Source organism: Halyomorpha halys, unplaced genomic scaffold (genome assembly GCF_000696795.3).
Source record: "Halyomorpha halys isolate HHAL.00 unplaced genomic scaffold, Hhal_1.1 Scaffold318.1, whole genome shotgun sequence".
Lineage (NCBI taxonomy): Eukaryota > Metazoa > Arthropoda > Insecta > Hemiptera > Pentatomidae > Halyomorpha > Halyomorpha halys.
Window position 1 is genome coordinate 5,396 of NW_027105968.1, and position 16,128 is coordinate 21,523.

The 16,128-nt window shown below is 31.0% G+C and overlaps 1 protein-coding gene across 1 annotated transcript; it reads left to right on the forward strand.

Moving 5' to 3' along the window:
• Positions 1-1,596: 1,596 nt before the first annotated feature.
• Positions 1,597-7,803, forward strand: LOC106681201 (aldo-keto reductase family 1 member A1). The gene is made up of 5 exons (XM_014421400.2): positions 1,597-1,789; positions 1,875-2,078; positions 2,299-2,555; positions 7,359-7,512; positions 7,601-7,803. The coding sequence occupies exons 2-5, from the start codon at positions 1,986-1,988 to the stop codon at positions 7,745-7,747; spliced, it is 651 nt and encodes a 216-aa protein (XP_014276886.2). The 5' UTR covers positions 1,597-1,789; positions 1,875-1,985; the 3' UTR covers positions 7,748-7,803.
• The last annotated feature ends 8,325 nt before the right edge of the window (positions 7,804-16,128 follow it).

Consider the following 16,128-nt stretch of genomic DNA (forward strand, 5'->3'; position numbering starts at 1 on the left):
CGACGTTTCGCCCCACTCTGTAGCTTCATCAGGGCTGTGCAAATTGAAATTTTTAGCGACTTCGAAAAACGTCAACTTGAACAGCACTGATGAAGCTCTACAAAGTTGGACGAAATTTCAAAAAATAATTAGTTATTAACTATTTTTACCGCATTTCTTGTAATTTTCTAATGAATATCAGTGACGATGTCTTCAAGACATTCTGACATAGATATGCTACTAAAGCTCAGGAAAGAGATAGCTAAAGTTATAGTCGGCATGCTTGTATTTTCTAATTTAGTTCTAAGGTTCAATTAACTAAAACAAAATCAATTATTTTTTATTTAATGTCATTTACAACTGTACAAAATTATACAATAAGTAAATATGTTGTATGTTTCATATACACTTGAAAATCCCATTTGTGGTACTTCAAACATTAATTTAAGTTAGAAGGTCCCGTGGCCATCTTCTTTTGAAACGCCTCGGAGGATTATCTGGGATCGTTGAGGATGAAATATTAAGAATTAATGGGTTAGGATGGTTAAGGAGTTTGGAATGAAAAGACGCATATCTGTTTTGGGCCAAATCTGCAACGAATGGGATGTTAAGGTCTTTGTGAATGAGCTTATTTGTAATGTAATAAGGTGCATCAAGGATTTTAAGTAGGATTTTGGATTGTAAGCATTGGATGCGGGAAGAATTTGATGGTTTGGTGGAGCCCCAGAGCTCAATTCTTTATGTCCAAATTGGTCTGATTATCGTAGTGTATACTAATTTTTTTTGTAGTGAATGGGAAGTTTAGAGCGTTTGTCAAGTAAGTGTTATAGCAATCGGAATCTACGAGCAGTTTCTTGTCGTTTCAGTCTTGTGTGTGGATTCCAAGTAAGTCTCTTATCAAGATGGAGTCCTAAGTATCGAATCTGTTCAACAGGCGTTAGTGGAGTATTTAGGAAGGATACTGTAGGACAGGAGAATAGAGGTTTACGACGGAGAGTAAAGGTGATCCGATGGGATTTGTCAGGATTTATTTTGATTCTCCAGTTTTGACACCATTCTTCAATTGATGTTATGTGTGCCTGTAGTGTTTGCGGTGTTGTTAGGACTGTGTTAGGGTGAGTTGAGATGTCAGCTGTATAAACCGTATAATGAATGGGACCTAAGATACTACCTTGAGGAACACCGGCGGAATGAGAAAAGAGAGATAAGTAGGCTAGGTTATGATTTACTTTAAAGGTTCTATAAGTGAGATAGGAGCGGATTTTTTGGAAATATGTTGGAGGTAGGAATTGACGAAGTTTATAGAGCAGACCTGGATGCCAGACTCGATCAAAAGCATGTTCAACATCGAGGAAGACTCCCGTGCAGTACATACCGCGCTCCAATGTAGAAGATATGACATCAACCACTCGATGACTCTGTTGTATAGTAGAATGAGATGTTCTAAATCCAAACTGGTGGTCAGGAATAACATGATATGAGTCAAAGATTGGATAGAGGCGTTTTAATAAGAGTTTTTATAGGATTTAGCCCATAATGAGCAGGAGTGAAATAGGACGGTAGGAAGAAAAATCAATTTAGAGTTAAGAGTAATTTCATGTAAAAAAAATGTTAGTAACGTTCCTGTTTTGTCTATTTGTAGTCGACACCAGAGGAAATTGAAACCGCCTTAAATGCCGCTATCGATGCAGGCTATAGGCACATTGACACAGCATTTTTATACGAAAATGAAACTGCCATTGGAGCAACACTGAAGAAATTGTTTGAAAGTGGGAAAATTACTCGAGAAGAACTATTCATCGTTACTAAGGTACTATAATGTTCTGGCATTTAAATTTTTATATGTTCTATTTACGCACAATTTTGTGGACCTAAAAGTGTTTTTGAACTTGCAGTTACCAGGTACTGGTAATAGACGTGAAGATGTCGAACCTTTCCTAAAAAAATCACTTGAAGCCTTGAAACTCGATTATGTGGATCTATATCTGATTCACAGTCCAATTGGTATGCAGAACAAAGGATTTGATCAAATTTTCCCAGTAGATGACAAAGGAGTACCTCTACTAGACATGACTACCAATCTTGAGGATCTGTGGAAAGTACGTTATTTTAAAAATTATTTTTGCATGTTTTTATTTTCATATTTGTTATTGAATTTGGATAATTAGTAATAATATTATTTTTTATACTTCAATTATTAATATAAAATGTCTTTTTAAAGTGTAATAAATTAAAAATATAATCAAATAATTTTATAATAAAACCAAAATTAACATATTAATGGTAACATAGATAAATAGACCAAAAATCACTTTGTAGGGCATGGAAGCGCAAGTTGACGCAGGTCGAACCAAAAGCATTGGCTTATCCAATTTTAACCAAAAACAAATTAAAAGAATTCTCGACAGCTGCCGAATTCCCCCTGCAAACCTTCAAGTAGAATTATATATCTACCTGCAACAGAAAGAGTTGGTGTCTTTCTGCAAACAGAATGGTGTGACTGTCTGTGCCTATTCTCCTCTGGGCTCGCCTGGGCAAAAGGCATTTTATGAGAAACTAGGAGAGTCCACTGAATGGTGAGAAATTATTACTGTAATATGTTATTTTAATGAAATAGTATAAATATAAATTTTAATTATTTAAAATAATTTATTCTTTATGAATATATTTTAGTCAAATGATTTTGGAATATTCAGAATTCTATTCTACAGATCTAACTATTATTAAAGATTCCAATATTATTTTTTAATTTAATTTAATTTTAATTTTGTTCAAATGTCTATTTAGTAATAAATTAGAGATGTTAAGATTTTAAAAACAGGAACATTTTAAGAAGGTAACTTTACGTTTATCTCAGAACCCTAAAATTAATGTCATATATATATAAAAGATTATATAAAGTTATGGATACTTCAATTTTAAATGACGTTGTTGCGAACGGAATTCAACGTCCTTATAAATTTCCGAAAAGCTGTACCAGGTTCTGCTTGTTTTGGATTATTGTTAATTAAAAGAGTGAAAGCTGTGCTATTAATTCGTTATTACAAAGAATTAAATAATTATATTTACAAAATATCTTACATTATATTACTAAATAATGTATACAATTAAAATAAGTAGATTGATATCAATATTATTTACTTTGAAACATGATTATATAAAAAAAAAATATTTTATTTTATTTTAATATTTATTTATTGCTATTTACAACTGTACATTATAATACATTTAGTAAATCTGATCTAAGTTAAATTGGAGTGTTACAGGCGTGTAGAGAAACTACCCATTCTCTAAAAAAGAATTATATAAATAAAAAATTTAAATCTTCTAAAATATGAATAAAATGTTAACGTGCTCAATAAAGTATAAATTATTAAACTTATATAGAACTACGCTCTAAAAATTTAATACATAAAGTGGTAGTTTATATTACTCTACTTTGTATTGGTTTTGTGCAGTGGCATTAAATATTTTCGCCGAAGCCCTCTGAGCTAAAAACATCTTGCGGCACCTTTTCGTGCTTTAATCCTTTAAAATTGTGAATATACAGAGAAAGAAAAAAATTAAATGGTACAATTGATTATTTATCTGGGTACTTTAGGTGGAACTAAAAATTACCGATAATCTTAAAGAATTTAAATTTAAATAATTAGTGGATTGTATGATTTAACATTACATTTTATTTATAGCATATATATTAAGAAGAGCCCAAAAGGATAAAAAAGGGAGTTATTTCACCCCAATTTTTGATTACTTTAATGAAAACTATGTATAATTACTAGCCAAAATTGAAGAGTCTGTCAAGTATAAGTTGGTGGAATAAAAAATGGCGGCTGTTTCAAAACGTTAAAAAGAACCAACGTTTTAAAACTACCAACAACAACAGAACATCTAAGAGATCATCATTTAAAGTAGAGTAAAAGTTCTAAAATATAAGCCCTAAAAAAAAGCAACATTTCATAAAAATGTTTTTCAGAGCGTAGTGAAAGATCAGTAGTTAGTGAATTTATTTTGAAAAATCTATATATCAAAAAACCATTTGACATACAGATGTCGATTAGCACTCAAATTAAAGCTAGTTTTATGGGCTATAAAGTAGTTTATATTGTTTATCTTCGTATGAATAGTAGTTTTCATGATATTTGCTAAATTAAATTGATTTATAGTTGTTTTTTCAACTAAATTTTCATTTGTCAAATTTATATTCATATGTGAATATCATAAAAACTACTACCCCCACGAAGATAAGTGTCATAAACTACTTTATAGTAAGTTATATTTCCTTTATTTGGAGTGTTAGCAGACGTAGGTGCGTCTTATGAGTCTAGAGATAAATTTTTTTTCAAAAATCAAACATCTTATACGATCAACTAGAAATTAACATTTTGTGAATTTATTTTGTCGAATATCATAAAACTACTACTCCTCCAAAGATAAACGTTATAAACTGTTTTATAGTAAAATTAACTACCTTTAATTTGAATGCTGACAGACACTTGTATGTCTTTTGGTTTCTGAAATAAAGTTTTTCATAAATCAAACTTATTGTTCGAACAACTATAAATCAATTTATTTTAGCAAATAGCGTGAAAGCTACTTCTCCTACGAAAGTGAAGGTCATAAACTACTTTATAGTACATTAAACTAGCTTTAATTTTAGAGCTAATAGACATCTATACCTCACTTAGTTCCTGTGATATAGCTTTCTCAAAATAAACATAACTAACAACTAATCTTTCAGTAAATTTTTAAGAAATGTTGCTTTTTAAAAAGCTATATCTCGAGAACTATTGGAGGTAAATAGCTCTATTAGGGCTGATAATTCAGCAAGTTTACACTTCTTTAAACAATGTTCTTTTAGATTTTCTTCTGTTGTTGGTAGTTTTTAAAATATAGAGCTCCGAATGAAAATGTTTTTTAAGGAATGGAAACAGCCGCCATTTTTTAATCCCCCTACCTATACTTGGCAGACTCATCAGTATTCACTATTAATTATACACAGTTTTCATTAAAGTAATCACAAATTGGGGTGAATTAAATGCATTGATTTTAATTGATGAATCAATATTGCCATCGTTTCATGCAGACTGGATGGACTTTACCCGCTTGTTTTCTTTCTTCATTCATTGCCATGTCTTACTGATTCTCTTCTCTCATGCTTCATTGAGAGAAGCAAAATTCCTTACTCACACATTGTTAATAAGGAAAAGTTAATGAATTAAATATAGTTATTTTTAATTAAGGTAATCAAATATGTCTGACAGTACACTATGTCTGACCAAATCAATCTATTGAGATCAGGTACATCAATCTCCAATTGTTTTCTATAACAACTAAATGATTGGTGTATACATAACTGAGGGATTTTCATGTTTCTTTTTAATTTTGGTCGAGGATGTGATCCTTAAACAGGAATATTGATTAAAAAGAAAAATATCAAAGGAATTTTATATATGGTATAATCTGGATTATCTCTCGAGGAAATCTGGTGAGTCAATTCTTTTAAAATTTTTTGAGGTTAATCACTTCCATTTTTGAATGAATATTTATTATTTATTCATGATATTGTACAACGTTTCGGGATCACTGTCCCATATTCATGCACTTTAAAAACCTATAACAATAATAAAACTAACATAACACCAATCTTCATCCTTATATATTTTAATTTATACAATAATAATCACCTCATGATTTCATATGGGAAATCATGTCAACCATTTGTGCATCTTCACTTCTGTCTGGCACAGCCATCACTCTACATTTCTTACTACCTCTATGGACCTTATCTCATGTCCAGTGTGCTGTTTGGTTACCTCCCTGTTTTATATAAGTCCTGTTTTGTATTTAATATTAACTTAGTGATTTTTTATTTTTTACATAAACCTGTTTATTTTATCTGATTTTTATGTTGTTATTTTAAGTCTATTTATAATATCTGCGTAATGTGTATTTAAGTGTTTAGTGTCAGTTTTATAGTTTACTGTGTTTTGTATGTTTTTTGTTATGTATATAGCTTCTAGATATCTTCTGTTTTTTTTTATTTTGTGCTGTATCTATTATTTTTGGGTTTTCAAAATTGAATTCGTGGTTCAGTTTTATGCTGGGACAGGCCAGAGATATGCAATTTATATTTTTAGCGTTTTTACAATTGGTGATATGTTGCTTAATCCTAGTTTCCAGTTTTTTAGATGTTTCACCAATATATAATTTTTCACAATTTTTACAATCTATCTTATAAATTGCGTTTAGTTTTTCCAACTTATCAACTTTGTCTTTCATGCTTATTATGTAATTTACTATTGTTGTATAAACCGGTTCTGATATCTGTATGGTCATATTCTATCAGTGTTTATCAAATTTTTTATTATGGTTATTATTGTATAAATTAAAATATATAAGGATGAAGATTGGTTTTATGTTAGTTTTATTATTGTTATAGGTTTTTAAAGTGCATGAATAATTTTAAAAGAATATACATAGTATTATATTTTTAATAGGTATCCATTAATTAGTACTAATAACATATCGAGCATTGATAAATTATTAATTTATTCCTAAGCCTAAATGTTCTAGGAGTGGTAAACGTAGCGTATACAAGGAGATGGGGGTTTTGCTAATTTATATAAATGGATTCCACCTCTATATTGTAAAAATTAAATATTATTCTTATGGCACCCAGGAATTCGCTGCAACTGGTTTGGGTACCTCTGGCTTAATCATTAGAGCACTACTAACGTACAGTTATAATATCACAATCCTCTGAGGATTTCCACCCTTAGTTATTAGATATCTAAAGCAGACCTTAAGTAAAAAAGTTAAGTAACTTAAGTAACGAAGTTTATAAACTGAACTTGGCTAATTACCTTTATTTATTTCTCACCCTACCCTGTCTTTTAGGCGATAGGTGTGTTCACAGTAGAGGGAAGCAACGCATACCTGCGTTACAATCCACTGCTGCAATTAAAACTATTTACACTATTATCCTTAGTTGTGCACAAGCTTGCACTTCTGTGTCCTTTTCTATCCTATCTAAAAAGCCTTTCTGGTGTAGCTCCTTGTCTCCACGAAAAAGAAACAATTAAGACACAACAAAACAAACCTTGAGATATCAATAATAATCTTGGAATAAGTTTGGTATATATTCATAACTATAATAATATATTCAGTTTTATATCCAGTAATGATTTTTTTATTTGCTAATCACCAATAGATTTCTTACTACATTCGTACACGTTTATTATAGAAGTATCCTAAAAGTAGAATCATATAGATTTATAACTTTTTTATAAATACCAAGAATCTTGGTCTTTATTGATGCGGATAATGGTAGTCTAGATATTAAATCAAGTCAATGATATTTCACTCTTCATTCACAGGCTTTTGACTCCATTGGAAGATCCTGTAATTAAAGAAATTGCGAAGAAGTATAACAAGCAACCTTCTCAAGTTCTCTTGAGGTATATGATCGAATATGGAGTGGCAACAATTCCAAAAAGTACAAATCCGACAAGAATCAAAGAAAACTTTGATGTAAGTAGCTTTATAAATACGAGTAAGACTTTAAATTTTATTTTCAATTAATGTCTATTGATATCAAATATTATATTTTTTTCAAAAGGTATTCGATTTTGAATTGACAAAAGAAGAATCTGAAAAGATAAGAGCATTAGATCGAGGAGAAGATGGAAGAATGTTTGATGGCAAGAATAGTCGTGGCATTTTCAAATTACTGTCAAAGCATCCTGAATCCGCTTTTCCCAAATGATGTGTAGTTATCTTTTTCAAAAATATTTGTTTATGTTATCACTACTGTGTTTTATTTTACATTCATAAAAATTAAAATTTTTACTTTTAAATTATTTTTTCTTTAGACAACCTCTAATTACCTTTCTAGTTTTAATAAAACTACTTCACCTCTTAAATGAATTTCATTTACAGTATTACATTTTGTAACATAATATACATTGCAAAATTGAAGAATATCAAATTAATATCTATTAATAATTTATATAAAAGAATATCTATTATATAAAATTAACAATAATAACTAAGTGGCGAACCATATCATCCTTTGACTGTTCCTATTTAATTTTTGAAGTCAAAAAATCTTCCTCGAAAATCCGTTCTATTCCTCACCTACATCTACAATGCTGTACTCAGATCCACTTACTTTCCTGACCCATGGAAATTATCCATAATCAAAATGATTCCCAAACCTCAAAAGCCGCCTGAATACCCATCCTCATACCGTCCTATCGCTTTGTTACCTATCATGGGAAAAATCCTTGAGAAACTCATCTAAAGACGCCTGTACCCTATCCTTGATTCCAACCACATAATCCCAGATCACTAGTTTGGTTTCCAAACATCCCACTCCACTATCCAGCAATTCCATCGTGTGGTTGTAGTCTAGTCTTCATTGGAGCGCGGAATGTACTGCTCGGGAGTCATTCTTGATGTAGAACAGACTTTTGATCGAGTCTGGTACCCAGGACTGCTATACAAGATCCGTGAATTCCTACCTCCTACATAATTCCTCATTATCCGTTCTTATCTCTCAGACAGGTTATTTCAAGTAAATCACAACACCCTGTTTCCTCAGTCTGCTGGTGTACCTCAGGGTAGTATCCTTGGTCCTATCCTTTATACAGTGTTTACAGCTGACATCCCAACCCATCCTAAAACTATTCTCACCATGTATGGCGATGACACATGCCTATTGTCAGTGAATAATGATCCTTCCATTGTATCCCAATCCCTCATCACAACCCCTGAAGAATGGTGCCAAAACTGGAGAATTAAAATAAATTTCAATAAATCCCACCAAATCACATTTACCCTTCGACGTAAACCCATGACCTCTATCCCTACAGTATCCTTTAATAATACCCCACTTATTCCTGTCGAACAGATCCGTTACTTAGGACTACATCTCGACAAACGACTGACATGGAATCCTCATACAAGACAAGAGACTGCTCGTAGATTCCGACTATTGCAGTATTTACTAGACAAACGGTCTAAATTGCCAATCCATTACAAAAGACTGATCTACATGACTATTATAAGGTCTATCTGGACATACGGAGTTGAGGTTTGGGGCTCCACTAAACCATCAAAGTCCTCCAGAATCCATTCCTTACAGTCCAAAATCCTTCGTAAAATCCTTAATGCTCCTTACTTTGTCAGAAATCAAGTCATCCATCAGGACCTCAATGTTCCATATGTTGCCGATTTGGCCAGATCCAGATACCGTTCCTTCAACACACTTCTCAACCACCCAAATCCACTTGTTTCAAACCTGGCTTCTCCTTCATTACCTAGTAATCGTCCTAGGCGTCTGAAAAGAAGATGGCCTCGAGATCTTCTCCTCTAGAAATGTTATTGGCGTTCTATCAGTGGGTAGATTCTCCACATGTTTGTACCATGTCACTATGTCACCTACAGCAAATTTACTTGTTGTATATACGTGTATACAGTTGTAAATAACAATAAATAAATTATTAAAAAAAAAAAAATTGAAGTCAGTTATAAGGAATATAATCCTCGCTTTTAATGTATACCCGATTCAAAATCCTCATGTATAAATTATTATTATTACTATTTCTCATGTATAAATTATTCAAGTAATTTATTTGGTCCAGAAAACTTTCCATCTATTAACTTTAATAACAGTATTCGTTTGAATTTCTTTTTTCTTATCAGCTTAACTCGTTGAGTAAAAATAGCGATATCATAATTACATATAATTTTTATTCAATACTTTGAAAGTATCGACACCGTTCACCCTAAACTGAAAAGGCATCGAGTATCATAGGGGTAACTCAGTCAAGGTATCGTTTCAGAAGTAGTATCGATTCTTTTTTAGTAACGGAATGTCCCTAGTCAGAATGAGTTGTAAGCTATGATAGACAAGAGATAACCGAAAAAATAGAAATCTTTCAACGTTACCACAACGCTACTATAGGGAACAAGTCTCCAGGCATTGAAAATCAAAACGTTGCGTTGGCCTTTGGTACCACTCTCTGGACCGTACGAGTTGCATGTCTGGAGGTAAGCAGGCCTCAAAACTTGTTGGGGAAAGGAAAGGAAGTAACAACTCCCAAAATACTCGTTGACAAAATGGGGATTTCTTAGTCAGTTTATAACGAAGGAAGTTGAGGCATCGCCTTAGAAAACTTGAGTCTGCTGCGGTGCCGATTCGAATCTGGCCTCGGGGTAAGGTTGACTTTTATTTCATGCGACCCATGAAACCTTCCCTTTCCCACCCTGGTTCTAACCTACTTTAATAGGTTGATTATGTGGAGGATAAACCTTCCACCCGTATGCTAGGAATGTTAACATAGCTGACGAATATTTTTAGAATAGCACCAATCTGTGGTCTTGGGTACTAAGAAACAATTTTTGTTGAATAAGCGTCCATCTTCCTGAATTTTTAGTGTTTGATATTCGTAATTGAATATCAGATAGGTAAAACGTTGAAAGATTTATTTTTTAATTTAGCAATTTATAACCTACTGAGTTTTTAAATTGTTTGTATGAATACGACTTTTTAATAAATACAAAATAACTTCGTGAAAAATAAAAGAAAGAAAAACATAAGATTTGTTATTCATTATGATTCATAGTTTGTAAGCGGATTTTCAAGGTTGTAATGAAAATTACACAAGTCTCTATTTTAGTTCCAGTAGTTCTTCGGAAAGAGACGAATCGATTGCTGGACAATAATCATGAATAAAATTTTACTTTCTGAGCTACAAACCAAAAACGCTTAACTTTGTTCGTTACTTTTTTCTACCGGCGAATTAGGTTATCTTTAAACCTTCCCATGGCGACAGGGAATATTTTGAAAAAAAAAAAAGCACGTAAATTAGTCCGGAAATTCAAAAGTTTATTGCAGACAAACATTCGACCATTCCTTTTTATATAAATATAGATTAAATAAGTCATTATTATTATTATATTATGGGCGACAGACCATGGAGATCTAAGTCCTATAGCGATGTATTGGGAAATAAATTTTATTTCGTAGGATGAGTTCGTCATTACCACGCCTATTTTTTGTGAGAGCTACCCATTGGCTAACGGGCCTCACAAATGCCCGAAGGAGGTCGTGAGTGATTTTTGTATTATTTTATGCTTGAGAAAAAGTCCGGGTGGGACGGGGAATCGATCTGACAACCTTTGGGATGGTAGATGGTAGCTGGTAGCCACGCTGCTATCGCTGCCCCTAGTTTTTACAAAAAAAAAATCTAAATCTTCGGATAGAATAGCTTTTGAATCCAATTTTGAATTTAAAACCAAAACATATCGCACTAGTATTTCTAAAGTGACACAACTCAAAATTCAAGACAACTGACAATGTGACACTCTTGCCTATGGAGGGGGAATAGCATTAAGGCAGCAAGAGTGACACAAGTGCCCTCTGGCAGACAAGCTCTGAAGCTAGGTTGATACCGTTTTGATGATTCATAAAGATATATTTACCAATTTCTTTCATAGTCATAGCTCAAAAACACCGATTTTTAAGTTGTGTCACTTTAGAAATACTAGTGCGATATAATATCATAGATTTTAAATCAGCGTTTGATAGTATATTAGTGAGCTCAGATAATTTAATACACTTGAGATTCTCACTCATACACTTGTTAAAAATCATTATGAGTATAGATGTAGGATTATGATTAATGGTGGAAGATACTAAGAATTTTGTGAAAGAAAAGAAACTCTTCAAGGGGATGCACTGGCTGTATATTGGAATCTTAGAAAGATTTAATTAAGGAGAGCTTATGGAGCCCACTTCGCGGCACAGTTTCGACTACACTTTGATAAACACGGATTATAGTTTTAATGCATCAATTAAAAGGTTTTTACCTCTGCTAATGTGGTAAACATTTCGGATTGTTTGATCACGCGCCTAATTTTGAGCTACATAGTTAAGTTAATACAGAGATATAGAAACAGAAGAAACTACAATGTAGAAGTTGGAGAACATGTCAAATTTACATGTAATTAATAGCTTATACACCTATTTAAGTTTTTTTTTAAACTATCACTCGGAATTACTGAGCAATAAAAACCAAAGAATTTATTTATTTGCAACAAGATTTTCCTTTAGTATGTATATCGAAGTTGTCTACAAAATTAGCCTTTATTGCGATATAAAATCCTTTTGTTTCGTCTTGTCTTAAGCCACTCAACAGAGAATTAACTATCTATCTCAGGCTCAAGAAACTGGTGATAAAGCCTACCATGTAATTCCTTTTCCTTACAGTTTTAAAGATTGAGGTCCGTGTAATCGTATCTAAATACAATACTGTTTTTATGCATCTTAGAAATAGTCAGCAACAGAAAACAATTCTGAAAATCAGCGAGGACACAAATGCAATTTTGAAGAAGTATGATAGATCTCAAAAGAAAATACCTCATCAGCAACAGAAAAGTGCAATTGAGAATTTTCAAATATATCACAACTACTGAAATGGAAGTAGGCCGCATCATACCACCATATATGGTAAAATATATTTATTTATTCTTCCTCTAAATATTCTCTTCTAATATGCTTTCTTCCTCTAAATATTTTCTACTTTTTATTTTTTATTTTTACCCTCTCCAACGTTTCCTCATTAGGAAACGCACTTAACACTTAGTCATTCTTGTAAAGGCTTTTTTAATTCAGAGTCAAGACAAATAAAAGACAAAGTAGAATTAAAACATTAATCAGAGCTAATGTATAAAATACTTTGTTTGAAATTATTGGAACAGAGAATGTATCAACACAGCTTTTACAAAAAAACTAAGAAAAGGGACCCAAATAAAACAACATTGGTACAGCATCCATTCAAAAATAAACATAGGTTTGATTTTAATAATAAAATTATTTTAAACATAAAAAATAATATTTTTAAATGAAAATACCTAAAGTCATTTATATATGGGAAAACATTAATTAGAGTTAATTTTAATTCTGATACAAGAGATTATTATGCAGAGATATTAAGTAATATTAATTTATAATCGATATAATTGAATTTTAGATAATTACTTGTATGTAATTTTTATAAGATTTTTATTAACAAAGTAGATTACAATGTAGTGCAAGATAAAATGATGATATACCTAACTGGGTTGTTGAGGTAGGTTGTATAATATTTTTGTGATATTAACTTATCACAAAAATATTATATAGATAGTAAAATACAAAAATTGTAAAGAATATAATTTATTATTAAATTTTGTAATGACAAATAAAGGTAAATTAAAACATAGAATGTACAAATTAATTACTAAAGAAATATCGTTTCCGTTACTGTTTGTATTTTATAGGTTTATTTTGACTATTTAAAATCGACAAGATCATAATAGCCTGCAAAGTTAGTTTTAAAAATCTACGTGAGGCAGTGAGGTGGCTAAAATGAAGGTATGCAAATTAGGAGAAGATGGTTGGGGTGTGAGGTCAAATTAAAACACAAATAAGTTTAAGTAACTTATTTGTGTTTTGATTTGACCGGACTCCCAACGATCTTCTTTTCGTATAAGTCATCCACGGTCTTATCATCAACTATCTATCATGATTATAATTATTAATGGTTTTTATTCTGTTATTAAGTTATAATTAAAGCTGTTTTTTATTAGATTGTCCTTGGTGATGGCAAGATCGATCGAAACATTGCACATGTAATATGTTTTAATACAGAAGGTTGAGACTATTTGGATAATATTTGTAATTAAAAAAATTTTTAATATTTTTTTTTAATTTCATGTTTTGAGGTTTCCCTGTATTTATTTAGTTTAAACTATAAAATTACTTATTTATAATCTTAATATTTTCTTGAGACTGGTAATTCTTTAATAAATAACTCAAATACTATCCAATTATAGTCTCAAAACTTTATTTCTTTTATTTGTCCAACGTTTCGGCCAATCCGGCCATCTTCAGGGACGTCTAATCAATACCACTTTGCAAACATATAATTTAAAATACTCTAAAACTTAATTCAGGCTATTCTGCCCAGGTCAAAACATTTATATCTAATTAGTTAATTATCCATTAAAAACACAGTCAAAAATTATTTCTTTGCAAAAACTATTAATAGACATTTGACAAGGTGATAAATGTCTATTAATAGTTTTTGCAAAGAAATAATTTTTGACTGTGTTTTTAATGGATAATTAACTAATTAGATATAAATGTTTTGATCTGGGCAGAATAGCCTGAATGAAGTTTTAGAGTGTTTTAAATTATATGTTTGCAAAGTGGTATTGAGTAGATGTCCCTGAAGATGGCCGGATTGGCCGAAACGTTGGACTTATAAAACAAAGTTTTGAGACTATAATTGGATAGTATTTGAGTTATTTATTATAAAATTACTGTTTTATTTACGAATTTATAAGTGATTTATAAAAAAAATTTAAGTAAATTATAATGTGTTTAATAGTTAATATTCCGTAAAATTATTCATGGTACATACTTTATTATTCCTTTTTCAGTCATTAGTTTTAGTTTGGACCGATAAATAGCGTGGACTACAGGAGGTGAAAGTAAGGTCTCTCTTCCACTGACAGCAGAAAGCTGCGAATTGCGAATCAACGAATTCGTAATCGTACGAAATCGTGGGAATATCAATCGTCCGTTGCCTTGTAATCGTCCGGTTACGAGATGGCTCTTCGGAAAGTTTTTCGTTTTGGAATTGTCACCTCTAATTGCAGGCACAGGCTATATTGATGAAGACGAAAAATGTGGGTGAATCACATTTATGCAAAACAAAAAAAAAACCAGTAATAATTATAATTTGCATACCTTCATTTTAGCCACCTCACTGCCTCACGCTGTTTTTTAAAACTAACTTTGCAGGCTATTATGACCTTATCGATTTAAAGTAGTCAAAATAAACCTATAAAATACAAACAATAAGGGAATCAATATTTCTTTAGTAATAAATTTGTACCATTCTATGTTTTAATTTATCTTTATTTGTCATTATAAAATTGAATAATAAATTATATTCTTTACAATTTTTGTATTTTACTATCATTAACTTATCACAAAAATATTATACAACCTACCTCAACAACCGAGTTAGGTATATTGTCATTTTAACTTATTGTAGTCTACTTTGTTAATAAAAATCTTATAAAAATTACTTACAAGTAATTATCTAAAATTCAATTATATCGATTATAAATTAATATCTCTGCATAATATTCGTTTAAATTTCATGTATCAAAAAAAAAAAAAAAAAAAAACGAGTTCGGTAAATTTTCTCGTTTATCGACTATATCTACCACTTCGTCTATTTTTAAATGAAGCCTTTGGAGTTCTATCAGTGGGTACATTCTCCACATGTTTGTATCATGTCACCATGTCACCTACAGCAAATTTACTTGTATATATTTGTATACAGTTGTAAATAACAATAAATAAATTATTAAAAAAAAAAAATGAAAAATTACACATTTATTAGACTTATTTTTTATTAATATACTTGTTTGAGAGTGGTTTAGTTTCTTTATAATAATTTTGATCCTTTTTCTCTCAACTTTATTCTTTTTAAACTTCCGACGTTTCGACCCCTTAGGTCATTTTCAAAAATTCCTTATTTTGTTTTCATTTTTTCCTTTAAAATTCTTTAAATGCGGGCTAATTGCCTTTGTCCCATCTATTCACAAATTCTACTATAAAATTCCTTTCCAAATTTAAAACTTTTATTAACCACTTCTCTACTACTATTTTCATTTGCAAGCTCAAAGAGATGGGTAAAAATTAACAATAGTTGAAAATAATAGCTAAAATTGCCATGTATACGACCCTTATTCATGAATGAACCATTGATAAATAAATATCGTATCCATGGCAATATTAGCTATAGTTGAAACTAATAGCTAATATTGCCATGGATACGACCCTTATTCATGAATGAACCATTGATAAATAAATATCGTATCCATGGCAATTTTAGCTATTAGTTTCATAGTTGTCCAACGGTACCAGAAGAGGTGAAAATTATGAATACATTTTTTTATTTTTCTGTTACTATAAATATTCCTATTTTATAACTTCTCGAGGTGAGAATAACAAATATAAATTTTGTTCCTGCCCAGAACACATCAGTTTAAGGCTAAATGTACCCTTCCTGGGACGCACCA

What these genes read in the sequence shown, in the direction of transcription:
- LOC106681201 (XM_014421400.2), top strand. Translation starts at nt 1,986, where the DNA reads ATGCAGAACAAAGGATTTGATCAAATTTTCCCAGTAGATGACAAAGGA. An exon ending in CTAGGAGAGTCCACTGAATG is followed by an intron (nt 2,556 to 7,358) that starts GTGAGAAATTAT and finishes CTTCATTCACAG; the next exon opens with GCTTTTGACTCCATTGGAAG. An exon ending in GAATCAAAGAAAACTTTGAT is followed by an intron (nt 7,513 to 7,600) that starts GTAAGTAGCTTT and finishes TTTTTTCAAAAG; the next exon opens with GTATTCGATTTTGAATTGAC.